The sequence below is a fragment of the Tauraco erythrolophus genome, chromosome 4, assembly GCF_009769465.1.
Source record: "Tauraco erythrolophus isolate bTauEry1 chromosome 4, bTauEry1.pri, whole genome shotgun sequence".
Taxonomy (NCBI): Eukaryota; Metazoa; Chordata; class Aves; order Musophagiformes; family Musophagidae; genus Tauraco; species Tauraco erythrolophus.
The window spans coordinates 43055290-43079739 of record NC_141468.1 but is presented as its reverse complement, the minus strand read 5'-3'; the positions used below and the strand labels follow the sequence as shown (position 1 = coordinate 43079739).

Below are 24450 nucleotides of genomic sequence, written 5' to 3'. Positions count from 1 at the left end.
TTCCTGCTGTCATAGTCCTCAAAAGCCTACCCCAATACCAGAGACATTCAAGGACAAACATGATGGTTCCTTCTACCAGAAAATAAGGAGGCAAAAGATCAGTCAATAAATTCCTGGATCTGTAAGCCTCAGTTGAATTCCTTCCTTTACAAAGCCACATACAAAGAATTTCAGGATAATGACAGAAACAAGCAGAGAGGAAGATGCAATATGTAGCTGCAAATGGGCATCTGAAAGGAAGAAGGTGAGCAGGGTAGACAAGAAAAGACAGGGCTATGAAGTAGAAATTATCACCATGTAGTTTTCTGCTGTAATTTCCTCTTTTCTCTGATCCTAAAACTAGCAGAGGCACCTTCCATAGAGGTGAGATTACCTTGCTGTATCAGTCGAAAGATCTTGCAGATCAAGAACTCACATCCAGCTGCTGCTGCTTTTTGATGGCACGGAGAGACAACCAAACAGTTATATGGTAAGCCTCTAATACAGAAACTTCGTCTCTTTCTAAGTCATGAAATAGTAACAGCCAGGGAATTCACATGCAGATGACTACTCTGAGCACACATGATCAAGTGAAATTCTCTGATCTCTGGGGGCAACAGTTTGCAGAGCCAACTTGCTATTTAAAACCATCCTTACAACACAGAAACAATTGTTTTAACTTCCAAGAGCTTGAAGAATAGATTTAAGAATAAGAATTTCAGACATTTCAGAATAAAAATTTCAAAAAACTCTTTATTTGGGGGATAGGCAAGGCAAGAGACTGAAATGGGAGGAATGGTGAATTCATTTCCATGGCAAATGTCTAATGACTGTGTAGTAGGGATATATTTCCTGCAAAATCAAATTTATCTTCAAGAGGTAAGAAGTAACATACAGGGACTTATTTTTTACCTGAGGGAAGGAAATGAGAATTTTGAACTTTGATCTGAATTAACGTAAATTTTAAAAAGGATATTAAGACCAGTGGTGGAACCATGAAGGATCTCAGCACAGAAAGCTCACTTTCCTGTTTTAAACCCAGCAAAACTTCATCCACTTCCTCAGGAAAGTTCTTGTGTATCTTATATTAACTGCAACGGATAATGGATGTCTCTGTCATAATGAGTCTGTTCCCTCTGTTCTTCACCCGAAATATTAATAGGAGGATCCAGGGCATAAAAATGGCAAGGGCTTAATAAGGACTGGACTTCCTTTCTCATTAAGATTATGCAAGCCTTATGAAGTATGTAAACACTTTCTGGACAAGACAAGGAATTCTAGACCTGCTAGAAGGCTCAATATAGTGCCACAGCTCCATGGCAGTTCTCTCAATATTGTTTTACATCCATCAATCCTGTGGTAAAAGAGTTTATACAACAATTGAAGAAAAACTGATAAAAGCAAGCATCTCAGAGGAGGAAGAAATGTTTAAGCAAGCTAAATAACCCAGAGAAGATCGAAAAGCCAGAAAACAGGTTTCACATATAAGCCATGGCTTTCTGCTTCATGCAGCACTCAGTGCTGTTGGTTTAAGTTATAATGGTGTGAACACGCCTAATGGACAGCACTCCCGCAGAGTCTCAGGTTCATCCATATCAAGTCTATGAATGCCAAACAAGATGGACATCGAAAAACACTCAGCTCTGCTAAAAGAGAATCATCTTCAGACAAATAGCAGCAAAACTTTAGGGGATTATGGAGCTTTAAGTGTGGAAGCTAATGTGCCTGTAGCCTCTAAGCACCCAACAAGTTAGGTATGAAGCTGTGGATAGAACCATATGATTAAGATGTATCCATAATGCCCAAGTTGCATTTCCAGACAAAAGTCCTTTTTCTGGAATTGACTACCAGTCTTCTGCTTCTATACTTATTCAAAAGAAAACGTGACAAAAAAATCTTTAATGCTGAAAATAAGCTCAATTTGACATTTTAGTCCATGGGCTTCTTGAGGAAACTTTGAAGGGTAACATTTCAGAACTACAAGAGATAGAAGTTAACTAATTTTAAAGAAAGGAAGGAAAAAAAGAAGATTTTGGCATATTACTCTTTTTTTTTTTTTCCTGATGCAAAGAGCTGTGGTATCATACATCATAACATCTTTTATTTTTATTTCACAGGTATTAATTATTGCTGACAAAACACCACCCAGAATGCTGGAATATTGCTCTGTTTAACCATCATTACAGAAAATAAGATTTGTAGTTCTTGTCTTTGCAACTGATTCATGAAGCTTTTACTGTATCCTTAACTTTTGGAAAAAAGTAAGTTGTTTATCACAGAATCATGATAGAGTTGGAAGGGACCTAAAAGATCATCTAGTTCCAACCCCTCTGCCATGGGCAGGGACACCCTCCACTACACCAGGTTGCCCAAAGCCTCATCAAACCTGGCCTTGCACATTTCCAGGGAAGGGGCAGCCACAACTTCTCTGGGCAACCTGTTCCAGTGCCTCACCACTCTCTGAGTGAAAAATTTCTTCCTTATATCCAATCTAAATCTAAGACTGGAATAGTTGTTTTTTTAATAAATGCTCACTTTCTATTTTTTCAAGTTTACAAATGTCAGTATGATCTAAACAGCAAATATGCTTTATATGGATAACAAAAATATGCAGCAAGCCAAATCCCAGTAACTGTAGCTTTTGCTTCCTTCTCCTACAATCTCTGTAATAAGGCTGAAACATCACAGTATTGATTCCTACTCTAGTCTGCAAAAGAATGCAGCATGTTTAAATGTTTAACTCATCAAGTGTTCCATCTTGCCAGCAATTTTCCAATTATTTAAATATGTCAGTATGGTTATTTTTATTTCAAAAGCCAATGATATCCAAAGTCTTATGAAAAGTTTACGTCTACCTTCTTTTTAATTTAAGGAAACACTTGACAGATTAATATTTTTTCAGGCATAGCAATATTACTGTAGTTAATTCTAATGTATGCAGCACATGTCTGATTTCCCAGTTTAACTGTCATACCTTGTTCAACCCATCCGTTTTGCCTGTATTCTGCTAAGATGCCAGGATTTCACATGATGGGCATGTCATTTGCATAACAGTGAATACTATATTCATTCCACAGAAATCTCAAGCAAATATTCTATATTCCAAACGACTTCTAAAGCAAAGTTATTCTGCATTTGTTGAACTCATTATGTGAAGAACAAATGACTGATGATTTGACGATAAAATTCAGTGTATAAACGTTGTCATCTATGACATTTCACTATGCTCAAATCATAAAGGCCTGCCAGATTTCATTGCATTCTTAATTAGAATCATTACATTGTAATTCAGGATGTGTTTTTCATAAAGATGAAGACAACGAGTTTTAATACAACCAAATCCAGGTAAACCCAAAAAGCCTACCTATGCAAGACAGATGTCAGTTCAGATAAAGATTTATTTTGCTTTTCACAGTGCAATTATAAACCAAAATTGACACTTGAAAGAAAAAATTAAAATACTACAAAGAATTCAACCTTCACAAGAAGCATACCTAAAGCAAGAGTACCTATATACTCTTTCAAAAAATTAGCTTTAACTCATAATTATAGCATCTTCAATTCATGTCACACAAAAGTTAATGCAATAAGAATACTCAGTAAGTCCCACAGAAATGGGAAAAATACTTCAGAAGTTAGTATGCAAGAGTTTAAGCAAAACATTCAAGCAATGTTTAAGCAAAACTCTATCAAGCAATCTATATTTATAACAAATATCTTGCCACACAATTAAACAGATGTAAACACAAAAGGAGAGCAAACAGAAAAATTTCTCCAAAGGACAATAAAATCTATATAGCAACCTTCAACATGGTCTCATACACGATTTCCTTGTCCTGAGGTATCATATCTCTTATTTTTCTTATAAGCACAATATTTCTAGACTACAGTGGTTGATAGAAACTGGGACCTGACTAGGTATGATATGATACAACAGAAGGACTCCAAAAGAATGTCCCAGCGTGACTATCCCAGTTTGTCCTCAGAGAGCTCCAGTATTTGCACACCAGTTGGCAAAGCATATCCAACTGTGTACCGCTGGATATCATACTGAAACCTAGATGCTCAATTCATGTATCCCATATTAACTTAGTACATACTGCTAGACGGTCAAATAAGAGCAGGAAGATAACAAGAATAAACTTAGGGAGAGGAGAACAGAACACTGTAAGACAGAATACGCTTAGTTTTACAGTACATTTTAGCTGAACATTTCTTTCCAATTTATCTCATGTTTGTGGATAAAATTCAATATTTTCAGTATTTTCAAAAACGGTTCATGTTAAATCATAACTGCTTTAATACAAAACATTTCTGAGAAGAGACAGTAGTTATTTTAATGTTGGGTTATGATAGATATGACCTTATTTCTTTTGTAATAAATTGCAGATTACACTTTTGGAATGCTGTCAAATTATTTCACACCTAGTGATTTTGCTTCATTGGACATCTGATACTTGCATGCATCATTTGGTATTTTTCAGCAGTCCCTGTCTATAACAAAAGCAGGAGTATAACAGCAGAGCAAGTTTTCTCCAAATTAACAAAATAAAACTGACTTACCATGTTCCACCCTGGGTAGAGGTAGTCTGTCCCAACAAATTCAAAATAGTGAGCAAAACCTTCTTTCAACCACACATCTTCCCACCAAACTGGAGTCACAAGGTCACCAAACCACTGCAAAGAAAGTTCAAATGGACAACCTTTAGGAAACCATGTCTGCATACATCTCATTTATACAGAACACATTCTTCACAAGTTTTAACAAAAACAATAATATACACCCACTGAAACTCATTAACTTTTTTTCATGTACTAATGAATTAAACCTCTATACGATGCATAAGTTAGTTCCTGAAGTAAAACATTAAAAAAGAACACACAGGGGAAAAGAAGTGCTGAGGAGAGTATTCACAGTGTCTACTTTAGTTATCTAAAGTAGATGCTCACCTAGGTTTAAGGGACTAACATACACAATGGACGGAAAAACGCTTCTAACTTGAGTAATTTGATTCATTACCTGAGAACTTCACTATGTACAGTGTGAATCTTGAAAAACTGGGAACACAATCTCCATATCCAAGACCTAAATTTTAGCATTTCTTCCTTCACAATGTCTGCCCACCAAGGTTTACAATACTACTGATGCTCCGTTCATTGGCTGGTTTCCTAAGGAGAGCAGTTTTATACAATTGTGCCATCTCTCTGTGGGTAAGACTCAGATGCCTAAAAGTAGGTAGTTGATGCCACTTAAAGAACATCCCAGGGTATCTGGGATATCTACATATGCCTAGGAAACTTCATACAGGACTTACAGATCTTCAGCCTTCCCTAACAGCAACCAGAAGCAGAGGCTATTTAAAATGGCACGGGCCACTTATGTTTATGCAAAGGAATCGTACCGGAGCTGTGTGCCTTTCCCGTTCGCCCCAGGTTGCTCTTGAATTTCCCTAAAGACTTCAATCTAATTTAGAAAGAAAGACAGAGATCTCAAAGATAATTAAACTCCTACAAAAGCACATGAAGATCAGCAGCTGAAAAGAGGAGAAGAAACTAAACTGAGGGCAAGGCAAGAACATGGCCACTAGATACCCTCTGCTCAGTAGCTGTCAACAGTCACAAACCTGTCATGGTACAGGACATGTGGGTGTCAGAGCGATTTTAAACAGAGCTGGGATGATCATTGGAACAGGAATGCAGACAAAATTTCAAAGGAAATCAGGTGTCGTCAATTCTTCTGCTGATGGATGTCTCTGTTTAAAGGATTGTAAACGTCCTGTGCAACCTGGATCATCGTTACACCAGTGTTAAGAGCAGAAACACAAACACTATTATGAAAGCATATTTCATACTCTCTGTAGCATCTTTTTGGTCAAACAAATACTAGAACTTTGTTTCAGTAAAATTCTCTGCCAGTTTTTTTCTTAACATGATTAGAAATGAGATTAATTCATAATCAACAAAGATAATTTTGAGCTTTCATGGAGTCATAAACTCTGAAAATACAAAGAAAGGGAGCAGCAAATAGTTTTCCAGAGGGAGAGACTCACGTTAGAGCAGAGGAACTGTTGCTGACACTGTAATGAGGGTGGGAAACAAATGGAAGCGGAGTTGGCCAGTAAGCCGTTTGCTTTCATAAAGGTTGGCTTATTTGAAGGCTTTGTCTGAGATCTGAATGAAAGTGTCTTTGTCAAGCGAGAATAGCGCCAAGGAAAGATCAATGCTGCAACAAGGACCCATAGTGAAGTGAACTCAGGAGCTCCAAAGTACAGACTATAGAAACTGAGGTTAGCAAATTGCCAAATTGTTCAGTAAATAGGATTTGAATGAAAAAATGAAGGGAAATGTGACAATGAATGTCATTGACAACCAATTTAAGAATTTAGGGAGAAAAGATGAGGTTGACAATAGTCATATTCACATACTAAGTGAAAACGAAACTTAATGGATACTCAGTGACCATAAGGTAGTTGAAAGCTATCAATAAATTAACTCTCTACAGGACCAATAGAGAGAGATCCTGATCTTAAGAACATTTAACTGAAAAGACAAAGAAACACTGGAAATGCATTCCTATAGATAATGCACTTTTCACGATTTGAAATGTTAGAGTAGCGTACCACCAGAGGAGTATGAAAGTTATATTTATACTAGAATAGGTTGATTAAATGTTTTCTAATGACAAAGAGACTAAACACAATAGCACAGAGTTTATTTCTTGAATTACAAGAGGACTGCTGAACAAATATGAAACCAGTAACACTCATGGTATGCTATGACTATTCAGAGAGAGATTATAAAAAATAAAGGTGGTAAAGTTCATAATACATCCTCCTGTAACTCAAAAGAATTAATAACATTAATTTATGATATCACAAAAGAGAATTTCTTATACTTCTTTGTGAATTTTCTGAGTTTATTTATTAATGATACAATTAAAAGTATTAATTTAATTATCCACCTAAAGGAACAAGTGTTTCACAGGCACTAACTCAGCATGTGATATCAATATGAAAATACAGGAAATTTGCTTAACTAGTCTTGAATCGGAGACAGTTACAAATGTCAGAGACAGAACAGTCTCAGAGATTGCAATTAACAGAGCCAAATTTTTAAGCAGAAAGGTGCTATTATCTTCCTAGGTGTTACATGTCTGAAAGGAAAACATTAAGTAAAGCACTTCATTTATTTAAGTAATTGTTTATATATTTATTTGCATATTCGACTACAGACACCATTTGCCTGGAGTGAAGATCATTACTTCTTTTCATTTTGGAAAAGAAAAATTAATTGAAACGTATTGATTACATAAATTTCTCATCTCCCTCAAGTATTATGTTCAGCCTGACATGCAGAAGCCACTTATTTTACAGACACATTGAAAGGACACTCTTTCCTCTGTGCTTTCTGTACAGATTATTAAAAAAGCATTGATTTAGAAATTTCTAATTTTCTTTCTGCTTTCATGCCTCTTTAACTCAATCCGTCACACCAAGTTTTGCACTCAGGTGGGAAAACTATCACAAAAAATCATGGCGCATAAATTCAAATGACTCTTTCTTCAAAGACTGTAGGTGGGACTGATCTGTGATATGCAAATAAAACTGATTACTGCGTTAATATAATTATTTTAACAAATTATGGTAATTATTTCTAGCTATAAACTTAAGTTGCTAAAAATATGTCTGTTTTGACAAATATCTCATTTGTGTTTTGGGGCTTGGAGGAGAAGCTTTTATGCCAAAACACTCCTTCCAATTATTAATTTTTTTTAATTAAACACACAAAATGTTCTAAAAAACACTCAGGCTGAAATATCAAGAACTAGCAACCTACAAAATGACTAAACTAAAGCTACCCATGTAACTTTAATGTGTCCCTCCTAAAACATGTACCTAAAATAAATATCTGGTCAAGCATTACAAAGTCACCTGTGAAGAAATCAGGCATAAAATCTTTTCTTACATATTTTTTACCTGCGTTTTGACTACGTCAGAATTTCTTTGTCCTTCTGCAATCCTGTCTCTCATTTTCTATCTGTCCTGAACACTGTACTCAAGCATTAATACCCGGCAGGTTTGGGAATTCGAATTTTAAGTCATATCTGAAGGTAACTCCCGATTCTTAATATTCATCTGATTTTTCTCATCTTGGGAACAACATTAGCAAAGCAATTGCTGTGTTACTCTAAGCAACAAGGGTCTCATACAGGACCATTTGCTACATGCTCAGCTATGTTCTGTAAGTCCTAAAATCATAGGTTTAAAATCAGGGCAACGATACAATTCTTGAAAATATTAAAAAAACACATTTTAGAAAAACATATTTTAGGAGAGTTCCCTTTCCTCTTACCTGAAATTAAAAAAAATGATAAAATAAAAAGTAAAACTGGAGATACTGATTCTACTTTTTGCTGTGCCAGAAGTGATTTTGTTAAATCTCTGTTATTCTGTGTGTAAAAATGAGTGAAGGGGCAGAGTATTCATGTGCCACCTCAGGTTAGCTGGCAAGATGATGCACAGCAAAAGAGGATGAAAAATGCAGTGAATAATTAACAATTAAATAGCAGAGGCAAGAGATCCTGGACCCAACCTGGTTTCAGTTCAATACATTTTCAGCTATGCTAGTATTGTTTACAGTTCCTGCTCTATGCTATCCACAGCTAAAGTTTCCTTGAGGGCCTTCTGAATATGGTAAGATAAAAGCAGAAAAAAATGGCTAAATAAAGACAATACTGTGATAGAGGTGCTAGACAGTGTTTTGTGGCTTGTATTTTTGGAAGGTTTCACCCTTTAAACTTTATTTACAGATAAACAATCCCTATTCTCTGTGACTCAATTCTGCATCTAAAAAGTAGAAACAATATTTCTTCCACCTGAATGTTTTCTGCCTTGTCTAGTTATCCAGTGAAGCAGCTGAGCAAGGACCTGATCTGCATGGTATTAAAACAGAAACAGCAGCAACATGAATGGAGGAAGACACTTTCAATTAAGCAAATAGCACTGGAATTAATATCAACATAGACACCAAGTAAACCTTCTCATTTCCAATTTTAAGGTCACTTAAAAGCACTCTATGACCACATTACTACCTTAAAATAAATGCAGTTTTCACTCACTTCATCATCCTCTGATTTTCCCAGAACAATGCAAAAGGCTTCAGTTTCAATGAGAATGAAATAAACAAACTTGGCAAGCTACTGATGTGATAATTGCCCACATCTGAAGTAGAAATTGCTTTGGAAGCAGAGGAAGTTATTAAAGTGGTGCAAAGAATAAGTGGAAGTAACGGAATGACTTCAGAAAAAGGAAGGCTTAAGCTGAACACTAGGAAAAAGTTATTGACCATCAGATTTAATCAAAAGGCTTTAAGAGAAGCAGTGTAACCCTGTAATCAGGAGCGCTGAACCCAGCACTACAAAACGCACCACACAGGAGAATCTAATACTAACAGGAGCTGGAATTTGATGACCTAATATGTGTTTTCCACACCTGATTCCTAAGGCACTGTAATTTTTCTAGCTGAACAGTGTGCTACTCTATTGTACTTCACAATAAAGAGCATGTAACAAAATCAGATGATCGTCTTGAGAACAAACCAGCAATAACTTCCAATAAAAATTTCATGTTGTAGTTGAGGACTTCATATTCATCGACGGATTTAATGTGAAACATGAATATGAACCAAACATTATTATTTCCAGGTTCATCTACTAGAACTCCTTTACAAAGGCTCCCTTTTATATGGTGCTTTTTATTTGCAGAAAGTGTTAAGAATTTGCATTGCCTTTTAAAGAATACTGTGTAAAGTCACAGATGTAAGCCATGCTGATTACACAGTAGGATTTCATTCATTTTAACCTGAAGGCTATGATTATGCCTCTTACGAGTGCAAGAAAGGGTTTCCTGCCCCTGTAGCAAATTTCTTCAATAACATTTGCATTCAACTCAATAGTACTAAACACTCATAATGTGTTTAGTTTGAGATAAGAAGATGGAAGAAATGTAAAAGAAATTGTAATATGGGTTTATTACAAAGTTTTCTTATTGATACAAAAGTTTCTGGACGCATGAAGACTCAATTACCCACCATTAGTGAAAAAGGGCCAGTACTAAATAAAAAAAAAAAAAGAAAATACAAAGAAAATGGAAGTATGTGTATATGTGATGGAAGAAGATGACTACCAAATTGATTTCAGTCAAAACATTTTTTGACATGAACATGAAACTTAGCATGAATCTGCTATAGTTCTGCAATAAATCATTTTCTACAGTTATCAACGTGTTTAGTCTGCACACCAACAACACACACACAAACATACAAAATATAATCATACAGAAGATAGGGAAGCTGTACATTGCTACTAATTTTTCTTTTATCACCATTTAGAGTCTCCCCAGTTTCTGCACTGTAGTGATATATCTTACAGATCTCTCTATTATTTGGGCTCCAGTTACCATCTATGTGAACAATACAAATTCATTTTCAGCTTTGAAAAGGAATGCATGGTTTTTGATATTAATACTAAATATCTGAACACCTTTAATACCTGATGACACAGCTCATGTACAATGACCATGGTGACATCCAGTAGGTATGATATAGAAGAAATGCTTGGATCTAGCAGTATCCTTTGCTCCACAAAAACACTCAGTCCCCAGTTCTCCATAGCAGCATATGGATGCTTAGGCACAGCTAACAGATCTAGAAATAGAAAAAAATATATGTTAACTCCATGTGGGATCTACTATGCTGAAGAACTATTGTAAGCAAGGCCATAAATGATCACTAAGAGCATTTTAAATAACATACATATAAAAAACAAAAGTTGATTCCAGCTCTCCAGTAATGTCATTTAGGAAATATTAATAAAATATTAATTTTTGATCTTATGTCATTATCTGTTCACACATGATTACCATGTTATTGCTGTAACACAGTACTTAGTACTTCTAATCGAAGTTTTCTATACAGAATCCAGCTTATTTTAAAATACCTTGTTCATTTACTCCTGGGTTTGATACTGCTTCTCATGTTTACTATACCACATCAACATAGTAACACAGACTTTTACCACAAGTATTTTTTGTCTTTTCATTAAAGTGAGTCCTTTATAAACATCTTACACATTAAACTGTATGTAAGGACTGACATTAAGGAGAGCACTGATGAAATACTGTTTCATAACAACCAGAAAGATGGCAAACTGTTCAGAATCCCCATTTGTTACAAAACCAAGCATCTTCCAATGTGCTCTACTGGTAGCATACGTCCTCTGAGAACAGGACTGCCAACAGCTACCTCTCAGCCCCACAGGCTGGAACAATGGTGCCATACACAACTTCAGGAGTATTACACTCTGGGAAGACCTTCTAGCAGCCTTCCAGCACTTAAAGAGGGCCTACAAGAAAGTTGGAGAGGGACTTTTTGCAAGGGCATCTAGCGATAGGACAAAGGGCAATGGATTTAAACTGAAAGAGGGGAGATTTCGATTAGACCTAAGGAAGAAATTCTTCACTTTGAGGGTGGTGAGGAACTGGAACACATTGCCCAGAGAAGTTGTGGATGCCCCATCCCTGGAAGTGTTCAAGCTCAGATTGGATGGGGCTTTGAGCAACCTGGTGTAGTGGAGGGTGTCCCTGCCCATGGCAGGAGAGTTGGAATGATCCTTAAGATCCAACCCAAATCATCCTATGATTCTATGATACTTCAGTTTTGTATTCAGTTAAGTGACAAAAAATTAGGAAGAAGATGGGAAGGTCCTTCATCATACAAAAAAATAAGCAGTGTGGAATTTTTCTCAGTGGCATGAGGTAGAACAAGGCATTATTACAATGTCTGTCCCTGTGTCAGAAAAATCTAACCGCAGAAGGTTGAGAATGAACTAAAATTGATGATCAGTCTGGAAATAAAATTACAGTAAATTGACATAGGGAATAAACCACTACACAATGTTGCTTCATAGCAAAAATATCTGAAAGAGCCCAGAAACAACTTGTATGTCTACAAGAAGCCTAGTGCAACCTGTGTACAAATCAATCAGAATTTTGGAAGCTACACTGTCAGATCAGCATGATGCTCCCTCCAGTCAAACTAATTAGCCTGGCTTCTTAATTAATTAGCCTAGCTGCCAAACTCCTTTCATTTGGCTGTATTACTTCTGGTTCCAAAGCTAGTTCATTCACAGTTAACACGAGCATAGGTGGTACTTCCCCGGGTGGGATGAAAGGTCTCTGGGTTGACTTCTTAATCTGAAGAAGAAAACTTCTGACTTGTTTATTCTAAATAGTACTCTAAATTATATCACAGCACTGACACATCCCCTAAGTCGTTCTGTTTGGGCTTGCTGATATGTGTAGTAGAATTGGCTTGGAGAACAACCTGACAGCAGTAGCTCTACTTCAGGATTCAAAGGAAGTTGCCATTGAAATATCAGGAATGGAGAAGTTGGATATATTCCAGTAATATATATTTTTATACTCCCAAAAAGGGCCTGCTGCAAGAAGTATAAAAATCCCAGACTTCTAGTAGACGCATAGAGTGAGTCTAGCAGCTACTTCCAAATACAAGCACACTGAAAATACCCAAATTGCAAACAGAGACGTAGTACAAATAGTAAAGAATAAATATTTTATACAAAGGCAGACACTAGAACAAGAGCTTAATTAAAGAAAATAAAGCAAAAATCCAAAACACGGTGTTCAAGATTAGATGTGCAAGTAAATTTGAAATTACACGCTTTCCTTCTGTTCTTCAGTTAAAGCTCTAACTGTACTAATTTTTTAGAATAACTGTAATTTGTTATAAATGATATGCAAAATGAAAAACTCCTGTCTGCTATACAAAGACAGCATAAGGATGAAAAAGAAAGGACACGAAGGCTACTGGGTGAAATCACTGAAGTTAATGGCACATCTTCATTCACATTAAGCAGGGATCTCTCCCATTCTCAACTCCGTAAAGAAAGCCGTAAGTTCTGCAGAGATTAAATTTCCCTTCAAAAGGCATCTTCAGAAGAAAATGCAGAGACTCTGTTCTTATTTACTCTAATTAAGCTTTCAGCAATTCCTCTCAAATAAGCAACTGCAATAGAACAAGCATGAAAGTAAAACTAGTTCCTTACTTTTAACTGATCCTTTTGTTTCCTTTCTCTCCTTCAGGTTCATTTGTAGGTTCTGTTCTTTCTTGCCAGTCATAATAGGCAGATTTTGTCAATGTTAGCCAGCAATAAACTGGAATAATTCTGTGGAACTGGGAAACTAGGGTGACATCTCATATTAAACACCTTTACAAGCTAATTATAGACTGTCTGTCAGTATTTCTGTCATTGGTATTGGTCTGCTGGTTTAGACCGCTACTTTATAGCACTGACATACCAATAAACCCTTCCAATCTGATGGACGACTAACTGCCTTGCAGGTAGACAACCACAGAGGGAAATTCTAAATCACTTTCATCCAACACAGCCCCAGTGTTCTGCAAGGCTGGAAACTCCTCTCATGCATCAGCTAATGCTTAAAGGGCTTTTCTGAACAGAAAAACAAAACGTAATAGATAACCCTGTTGGCTTCCAGAATGCTAATCCCTGCAGGTGACATGAGCATACCAATAACGCTGAATGAACTAAGAAGTGTACTACAACATATGAACACACTCTCACCTTTTCCCAATGCAGGGTCTGATGCACTGCACTTTAATGCCAAAGAAGAGACTTTCTTAATGTCCAGCAACTGACAGAATGGAATCTGAACATATTCATTATGACAAAATGAGAAATCTTTTTCTTTTCATTGTCCATGTCTAAACTCCGAATGTCTGGTCTTGGTGTTAATTTAGAAATGAAATTCTTCAGTGGCTGGTCTTGATTGCTCCACAAATTTCTACTACCCTTAAATAGAATTCCAAACACGCCTAGTTTTGTGGTAAAAGACACAATAATCTATATCTTTCTCTGAGGAGTTATAAATGTTTGATTTCAGAGGAACAATGTTTGATGTTCAAGTCTCAACATGAGAATTTGTATTTCCCTCTTTTTATCACACCATTAGAGTACTGAGGAAGGTATTCTGTGCTCCTGGAGGTGACATCTGTTAAGATTTTAGGGCAATTTTTAAGGAGCAAGGCATAAAAGGAGGGGTGAAAACGCACATTTTGATAGAAATATCATTCATACATTGTTCTGCTCAAAAGTGTTCTGCACTAACTGCAAAATGTGAACTACTGAATATATAACAGCTTGTGTGCATGCTGCATCCAGTTACTCTGCACGCTATTTAATTAAATTCTTTGTAAAGCACTTGTGAATGTTTGATTATGTGGATATTGCTGGGGAAATAGAAATGCGTGTTATTGCTTGCAGTGAATAATATCCTCATACATCATAAAACTGTTACTTGAGATTTCCTGATACAGCAGTGCAGAGTCCTGTGTACTGCTGGAATAATAGAGAGTTTCCACCTCTTGGCCTTCACAGAGACTAAATTCATGACCAAGAAGTAAAAACTGTACAGCTAAAATAAAATCACCAGAAAAGTCATCAGGACAAAAACGTGTTGGAACTTCACACTAACATACTATACTGGTAAAATTATTCACATACAAGGATAGCATATGAACATTTTTTACATCTATTTCTGTGTGAATCTCGTGAAAAACATTTCAAGTTACAAAAACTGTACACAGCTTAACAGCTGCTTTTATTTCCAAACGTTTAATTAAAGCATCATAACTATGTGAGCTTACATCAAAACATAATTGTCTGACATTATTAACAAGTATCATCATAGTGGAAAACAGAAATTAGCAATTTAACACCCAAATTGGTCACAAACAGAACCTACATTCCATATTGGGGTTTTTTAATCTATGAACTTAATATCTGTGTAGTTTGAAGAAATGATACTGTTTCTCCTTTTTCCCCACTCAGTTACAGTATTTTCTAGACACCCTTAAAAAACATTAAATTCCCCAAACCACACAACTGGTAATATTACTCTAGCTTTAAATGAGAACTGACCAAGATTAAACACAAAACAAGATCCAACTCTCTCATGCAGAGTACTCTGAATTTGGGGGTCCCTCTCCCGCTCCTTTATCATCTTACTGTTTTACATCCATCAAATCACCTTTCCACCACTATTTCATTTGTTTAATCAACTCGATTTGAAATCTGATGGGGATACTGGTGCAACAGACACATATCCTTACTGTATATTTTGAGTGTGTGTATAAACACAGAAAGAGGGACACCCACACACATGAACACGTTTACTAATATTATGTACTGTAATTTTATTTGGTTTAGCTGCTTGTGTAAATGTAACCAAAGGCTAGATCCCGCAGAATATATGACTATTAAATTTCTAATACTCAAGGTGGAAGAAAAAAGCACCTGGGAGGGGGTGGAGGGAGGTTAGAGGAATATATAACTAAACGTGAAGACAATTTCTGCAAAATTTCTGTTATCATACATGATAAGTCTCCCCAAAAAATCTAAGAGCCCTGAAACACTACAACTTGTAAATGAGAACATATAGTGAGAAACAATAATTTTCTACTAAGCATCTTTACACATATATTTTCTTTAATAAAACCAGGAGGCACACAGATAAACTATTCACTCCATGAGCTCCATGTTTTTCCCTTATAATCCCTATTTTTAGTAGAAAATCAACATTATAAAAATGATTTGAATTTACCTATGTGCCCCTCAACATTATTTTCATTCGATTCTTCAAAGAGGCTTTCTTCAAGATTTCAGGTGTAGATTTTTTGCTATCAGGTATTTCACTTTTTTGACAACAATTTCAAGAAATTAAGAGAAAGCATGGACTAATATCAGCTTATTTTAGTCTTGACAAATGAAAACCTGAAGTATGTTATTGCCCTTTCCTAATGCTGCATAATGCAATCAATAGCTTTATTAAATCTCTCTAAAGGTCTTGCGCAATTTTCTAAATGAATGTTGTACAAAAAAAAAAAGAACTATTTACTAAAAGGGTTTCTATTTCTGCCACTCAGATTCCTTAATCAAAGCCATTTCTTTTTACTAAGAATAAGTAGAAGATGCTTTTCTGTAACATAATACCATTTAATGATTTATGCAGATTTTAAGGAATGAGCCAACTACAGAAGGTGACAGCACTGGTTAAAAATCATTAAGTCAAACATTAGTTATTTTAAGAAATATCTAAATTTTCTACTGATAAAGAACTACTGATAAAACTACTTACAAGAAATATCTAAATCAGTGACTGAAAAACTTTATTGTCTGCACTGTTTGCTTGGTACATGACAGAGAAGTTTGAGCTGGAAAACCACGTTTTCCTTGCATATACCTTCATGCTCTTAAAAAGTTGTTTGGGCAGAAAAATATCAAAAAAATCCAAACATCCCAGGGCTTGGTGAAAGCTCTCTGAAGCCAACAGGAGGGTCTCCACCTGACAACAGCAGAATGAAACACACCTAATGGATCCGAACGTTCACCTTGAGACACTTTGAGATGCCTGATTTTCAGAAAATACTAATTACATGTTTCCCAAAAACTACACCATTTCAGTATCTCACTTCTGGCACTTAGGACCTAGGTACCCTAAATTAGCTGTCTATTAACTATTACTTTTATTTAAACTACTACTTAATAGTAGTCTCCTATCTTCTCTCACTACACGCAAAGTATTCAAACACAGAGAAGTAGCAAAAACCTGGATGACAGTCCCACGGGAACTCTTCGACTAACATTTCTGTTTACCCAAACGCTTATTCTGGCACCCATCAGTTTTTATCTCTGGGACTACACCACCAATATCCTTCTGTAAGCATGACACTTACCAACCCACACGGACCTTAGCCTGCAGAGTTAATGCAAAGGTCTAAAACTGTTTGCCATTATTTCAGTCAAATCAAATGGCTTGCTGCAGACCCTGAGGAGAAATCACTGACACACAGCAGTTTATTGCTGGGTTTTTTATTGCTTCTTATTGCCGTACAAAGTATTACTTAACATTAACTGACATAAACAATGGATGGATTCCCAGAGTGTCTGATACAAAGAGCAAATGTTTAACGCAATGTGAATACAAAAGGATCCGAGAGGGGAAGAAAATGTGGGAGAGAAAGCTAGGGAGGGTAAGCAGGGAGAATAAGCAGTAATACAGAAAGAACTTTGCTATTTTTTCAAGCAACTAGATTAGTTTATAGTTTAAGTAAATAAAATAGAAACCCGTTTATTTTATTTGACATACATATTATTAAATTGCTTTCAATTTTCATAACGCCAATCCATAGATCATTGCTTTGTTATTTCAAAGTATATCAAATGATTCAATGTTAAAATGAAAAATGAATGCCATTGCCCATTGAGGCTGAATTATGTATCATCTTGGTTGTATCGATCTCTACATGAACAATGCTGCCTTTCTTTTAAATAATACCTGGACAGATCATTATGAATTGCTGCACAGTAACAAACAAGGGGGGAAAAAAATCTTTCACAAAGTTTCTTGATAAATATAAACCTTTTTTTCCACGCTTCAGCCTAATTTGTATATTCTAAACTCTTCCTAGACATACATTAGAACAAAGAGTTACACGTAACAAGCAGAGGCACAGACTGAAATCGACCCAGGATTCTGTTACTCCAACTTACACAGCTAATACTGTTATGTGCATCCCTTACAGTATACACACAACAGATGGACTTAGAAAATACAGTCCAATCCTCAATGTTGAAAGATCTGGAGAGCGGAAAAAACAGGAAAGATTTTTGTTGCCTTCCTAAATACTGTTTCTAACGTAAATACTAAGAGCATTGACATGATGGAAAATTGCCAACAGCCATTTTCCTACCACCACAGTTAATAGAGCATGAGGATTCTACAGCAGAAAACAACACGTCACTGATTACTGAGCACTTCCAGTATGAATACTGCCAGAAAGAAAATGATCAAGTGCCACTGCTGTATTCCTTCCCTTTGCTCCAAAATCGAGGTGCAGGTACACAGAAAACTCCAGAAATCCACACTACTTAAGAACTGTAAAATGAAGTAAAATAAATCTTTTCATCTGGCATACGTAAAACTGGTTTGCATCACAGTCATAAAGACATGAATGTTTCCACTAGTACAACATCTACATGCCCAGATTTACCTCTTTTATGTTTGCTTTAAAGTGAGATCGTATTAACAGGTGATGGGCACAGTTTAGCAGTGAAAGTAGAAATAAGAATTTTGGAAAGACAATCAGGTATTTTGCAATATCAGTGTCTCAAAAATATGTACCACAATATTCCATCTGGAGATAAAACTACAATATAGATAATCATACGCACTACATCTGAAGGCAATGTTTTTGTAGGGACAGTATCTATTTATCTTCTCTCCTCCAGACTAAGATGAAGAAATGCAAATGGACTGCCCTGGATAGCTCTTGAGATATTGTTTTTAGGTCTTACTGCTTATCCTGAGCCCAAAATAAAGCTTGCCTTACATTCTTACATAAATTCTTTGGATAATGTTATATGAGGATAAATTTTTACTATCTTAACAAAAATATTTGCTCTCCTCTTTCTGGTTTGTTAGAATAATAGTTGAAGAAGTTATGAGAACACTTTTTTCTGACAAAAGACAGCATGTATCTATCAGTTTATTTAATACACCAAGAATCAATAACTTCTTGTGACATATCACAAAAAAACCCATCATCCTGAATTCTAGAGAAACACGAATGATAGAGGACTCATTCTGTTCTCATGCAAGCCCACACTCTCCCCTGCCCACTCATGCTTGAGGATGTAACAATTTGAACTATGTTTTGTCACAGAATCCATATTCACCCTTACAAGAGGCTCACAAGAACACTCCAATGGACCAGTGAACTAAGTGAATTTACTCCTTCATTCTGTTTGGGTCAGCAGAGGCTGACCCAAACATTGCTGCCAGCAACGTGTTGCGCAGTTACAGGTGAAAAATCACAGCTAAAAAGAAGGCACACAAGATTGTGACTGAAAAAAGTCATCCTTTTCTATACAGTTACTCCAGAATTGTCACAGTAAAATACAGTGTGAGGACCTGAACCTCCAAGAAGCTTTGATTCCCTGGTGCAGGAAGGCTGAGCAACAGGCTCTGCTCAGCCCACATCCTAGTACATGAGGCAGGCAGTAATATGTCTCTGAATAAAGAGGGTCTTTTCTAAGCATCTTGGGCCCAGAGTTATTCTTGAACCTCACATGGTTATCAGCAGGACAAAAAAAAAAAAAAAAAGCAGGATGGAAAAGTAGAGTAGTTGAAACCTCCACCAGAGCTGAAAGTCTCTCTGAGCACAGAAAACAATGGGAAGAGATGGAAAAGAGGCTTCATTCTGCACCTGGAAGGAACAGGTACTAAGGAAGAGAAAGACAACAATTAGAAAGTAGCCTTATTTCTGACACTTCTGACAGTTGTGGTTTCAGATATATTTGAAGTGTTTAATAGTTTCGGTTAACTCAGACAGTAAAATCCAAACACGAAAACGAGCTACAACAATGGAAGAACACTGCAAACCATGTAAAGACAAAACTCCAGAAAGAAATGCTTTTAATCTGAAGTTACAAAAGAAAAGTGACCTAAGGAGAGGCCGGTGACTGATACAAACTGAGCTGCAGTACTGAGTTTGGCAAGGAGCTAACAAGAGCTGAGAACAGAAGAGGTTGTGACAGACCTGGGACAAGTACTTTAATGACAGACTACTGGGAGACTCAGAAATAAGGAAAAGTAGAGCCTGACAAACAACAGGAGTCATCCAGTCCAGAACAAAGTTCATAGAGATCAGTCAGATCTCTGACACAATGAGTAAGATTGATAATCCAATATCCCACTAGGAAAGAAATGCAAGACAAAATGTCATGCAGAGCTCGGAGAACACGCAGAGCTGTGCACACAATGACAGCCCGGACAAGCAGCAGTCCTCTTCAGTGTGGGGGAAGAAATACTGCAAAGGTGATGGATGAAATCTCTTTCCTCCACTGATGGAGTGACTATATTGACAAGGAGGATGATGACAGCAATACCAACTCCTATCAGTATTTCCTGGGTACTTTTATGATACACAAATGCCCCAGGGTATGGTAGGGCTACATTTTTGTATAAAATATGCCTTGTTGGTTTCCTTAAATCACATTTAAGTCAAATTAAGGTAAAAAATCGGTAACAAATTTTATCAACAACTTTCAAAACAGACAACGCTGTAATGGATGCTTACAAAATTTACCACCAAATAGACAAAATCTATGCTTAATGTATTTACGCTGATCCATACTTACATCCATATTGAGCTAGCACTGACAAGCAGGCAATCACAGCTCCGGTCCTTGTGTACACCTTATGTTTCATGTTTTCCCTCTCATCAAAAAATTATTCAGAAGTTCTGGTCTGAGAATTCATCTGCAAGAGATGAACTTCTCACAGAGCACTGTCAGGTGCACTCCTCCACTCCCTCTTAGATCTTCATATTCCTGCACGTCCCTTGGTTAAACCTCAACAGGCTATTACCAATCTCACCTTTGAAATGTTCCTGGGATCTAAACAGACTTAATCTTTCATCCTGACTCATTCTGTTTCCCCCATTTTCAAGACACAGTCTGTCCATTTTTCTTAATAGTGCTTGTTTACTTCCTTAGATATGCAAATATCTGTTTGTTAGACTAGAAATTATCTTCCACACTAAACTGGCTGGTAAGCAGCTTCTTACTTCAATGACTTCAATGAAGGGATAAAAATACTTCCCCCTCCCTTTGGTAATTCATTTGCATTTTTCAACGTGTAATGTGACCTCCACTGGAGCTTACATTCTGTATCAATCTTTACCTGCATTATACAATGACTGATCCCCATTGCAGCCTCACTGCTCTCTAAGTCAGAGCGCAGAGTAAGACAACTGCAAGATCTAACAAGCAAGACAACATAAAGAATGTATGTCTTCCCTTGCTTTTGTACAAGGAAGAACCCATGTAAAATTGAAACTTTTTTAAATTGCCTACAAGGGTAGATGTTTTGAGATGTCAAATATTTCTATGTTAGATGAATATGCAAAATTCTGGCAGACGCCGTTTGAGAAGGTTATGCATCATCTTGTGATGGCACAGACAGCGTATCAAGTTTTACACAATAACACTTCATACGGGAAAAAAACAGGAAGAGAGAGTGGCAAAAGGCTTTGGACAACTTTGGAAAGATTAAAAAAATTCCAAGCTAAAACTAAACACAAAAAAGAGCATAAAGGGCACACAATGGAAGTACCATACTGGACGTATGGAGAGCTGTTAATGCACAAAGATGCACAGGCAAACCACAAGGACAGGGTTATCATCAAGTCTAACTGAAAGAAAAGATACCGAGACTCCTTGGAATAATGGCTTAGGCAATCAATTTTGTGCCAAATGTAGTTTTTTTTAATCAGCAACTACTGTAAGCACTACTGGTAAATCCCATTACAGACATTGGAAAAGTCCATGAAAAGGAAACAAGAACTGAAAGAGCTAAATAAAGAGAACTCCGTGTAATCCCACAGCCAATTCTGAAACAGTATGACAGGAAACATAAAATTAAATTCTTCAAGTATCTTTAACTGCAGTGCAGTGCTCTAACAGAATCACAGAATGGTTGAGATTGAAAGAAAACTCTGGAGATCATGTTCTCCAACATCTCTGACCAAGGAGGGCCACCTAGAGCTGGTTGCTCAGGACTGTGTCCAAATGGCTTTTCAGTATCTCCAAGGATTGTGACTCTACAATGTCTGGGCAACCTGTGCCAGGGCTCAGTCACCCTCACTGAAACAAAAAGTGTTTTCATTTGTGCCCATTGCTTCTTGTCCTGTCACTAGGCACCACTGAAAAGAACCTAGAGCCATCTTCCCTGCACCTTCCCTTCAGGTATAGACATTGATCATGGAGCAGATCCTCCTGGCGACTATGCTAAAGCACATGGAAAATAAGGAGGTGATTGGTGACAGCCAGCATGGCTTCACTAAGGGCAAATCCTGCCTGACTAATTTGGCGGCCTTCTATGATGAGGTTACAGCATTGATGGAGAGGGGAAGAGTAACTGACATTGTCTACCGGGACTTGTCCAAAGCATTTGATACTGTCCCACACCACATCCGTGTCTCTAAACTGGAAAGACATGGATTTGACGGATGGACCATTCAGTGGATAAGGAATTGGCTGGATGGTCAAACTCAAAGAGTTGTGGTCAATGGTTAAATGTTCAGGTGAAGGCCGGTGACGAGTGGTGTTCCTCAGGGGTCAGTACTGGGACCAGTGCTATTTAACATCTTTGTTGGAGACATGGAGAGTGATATCGAGTGCACCCTCAGCAAGTTTGCTGAAGACGTCAAGCTGCGTGGTGTTGTGGACACGCTGGAGGGAAGGGATGCCATCCAGAGGGCCCTTGACAGGCCGGAGAGGTGGGCCTGTGACAACCTCATGAAGTTCAACAAGGCCAAGTGCAAGGTCCTGCACGTGGGTCGGGGCAATCCCAAGCACAAGTACAGGCTGGGCGGAGAATGGATTGAGAGCAGCACGAAGGAAAAGGACTTAGGAGTGCTGGTGGATGAGAAGCTCAACACGAGCCGGCAATGTGCACTGGCAGCCCAGAAAGCCAACCGTATCCTGGGCTGCATCGAAAGGAGCGTTGCCAACAGGTCGAGGGAAGTGATTCTGCCCCTCTACTCTGCTCTCGTGAGACCCCACCTGAAATACTGCATTCAGCTCTGGAGTCCCCAACACAAGAAGGACATGGAGCTGCTGGAGCGAGTCCAGAGGAGGGCCACGAAGATGATCCGAGGGCTGGAACACCTCTGCTATGAAGACAGGGTGAGAGAGTTGGGGCTGTTCAGCCTGGAGAAGAGAAGGCTCCAGGGTGATCTTATAGCAGCCTTCCAGTACTTAAAGGGGGCCTACAGGAAAGCTAGAGAGGGACTTTTTACAAGGGCATGTAGTGACAGGACAAGGGGCAATGGCTTTAAACTGGAAGAGGTTAGATTTAAATTAGATATAAGGAAGAAATTCTTCACTCTGAGGGTGGTGAGGCACTGGAACACGTTGTCTAGAGAATCACAGAATCACAGAATGTTAGGGATTGGAAGGGACCTCAAAGGATCATCTAGTCGAATCCCCCTGCCTGAGCAGGACCACCTAGATTAGATCACACAAGAACGCGTACAGGCGGGTTTTGAACATCTCCAGAGGAGACTCCACAACCTCTCTGGGTAGCCTGTTCCAGTATTCTGTTATCCTTACTGTGAAGAAGTTTTTCCTCATGTTTAAGCGGAACCTCTTATGTTCCAACTTATATCCATTTCCCCTTGTCCTATCATTGGATGCCAGTGAGAAGAGCCTGGCTCCAGAAGTTGTGGCTGCCCCATCCCTGGAAGTGTCCAAGGCAGGTTGGATGAGGCTTTGAGCAATCTCGTGTAGTGGAGGGTGTCCCTGCCCATGGCGGTGGGGGTGGATCTAGATGATCTTTGAGGTCCCTTCCAACCCAAACCATTCTATGATTATATGATTCTATGACTGATGAGATCCTCCCTGAGCCTGCTCTTCTCCAGGCTGAACAGCATTAGCTCTCCCAGCCTCTCTCCACAAAAGAGATGCTCCAGTTTCTTAATCATCCTTGCAGCTCTTCACTGAACTCTCGCCAGTATGTCTATGTGTTCCTTGTACTGTAGAGCCCAGAACTGGACACAGAACTCCAGGTGTTGCCTCATCAGTGCTGAGAAGAGAGGACGACCTTCCTTGACCTGCTGGCCACACTCCTCCTTACGTAGCCCAGGACATCATCAGCCGCCTTTGTCCTGAGGGCACAGTGCTGGCTCATGGTCAACTTCATGTCCACCAACTCCTTTCCCAAAAGCTGCTTTCCAGCTGGTCAGCCTCCAGCATATAGTGGTACATGCAGCTGTTGCGTCCTAGGCACAGGACTTTGCGCTCCCCTTTGTTGAGCTTCATGAGATTTTTGTCAATTCATTTCTCCAGCCTGTCAAGGTCCCTCTGGATGGCAGCACAACCCTCCAGTGTATCGGCCACTCTTCAGTTTTGTATCATCTGCAAATTTGCTGAGGATACACTCTGCCCCACCATCCAGATCATTAATGAGGATGTATTTTGGCATGAGCTTTAATAAGGCCAAGTGCAGAGTCCTTCACTTGGGGTATAAAAACCCCAAGCATCGCTATAGGCTTGGGGAAGAGTGGCTGGAGAGCTGCCTGGTGGAGAAGGACCTGGGGGTCTTGGTTGACTACCGGCTTGATATGAGCCAGCAGTGTGCCCAGGTGGCCAAAAAGGCCAATGGGATACTGACATGTATCAAGAATAGTGTAACCAGCAGGAATAGGGAAGTGATCCTGCCTCTGTACTCGGCACTGGTGAGGCCGCACCTGGAATATTGTGTCCAGTTTTGGGCCCCTCGCTTTAAGAGAGATATTGAGCTCCTGGAGCGA

General features: G+C 38.1%; 1 protein-coding gene across 1 annotated transcript in view; it reads right to left on the bottom strand.

The window, feature by feature from the left end:
• TRHDE (thyrotropin releasing hormone degrading enzyme) overlaps positions 1–24450 on the bottom strand; it is a 225867-nt gene that overhangs the window by 124309 nt on the left and 77108 nt on the right. Inside the window, exons 4-5 of the mRNA XM_086610212.1 lie at positions 10529–10683; positions 4543–4656 (exon numbers count right to left, since the gene is read on the bottom strand). Coding sequence (XP_086466338.1) covers positions 4543–4656; positions 10529–10683 — 269 coding nt within the window. The remainder of the gene's footprint in view (positions 1–4542; positions 4657–10528; positions 10684–24450) is intronic.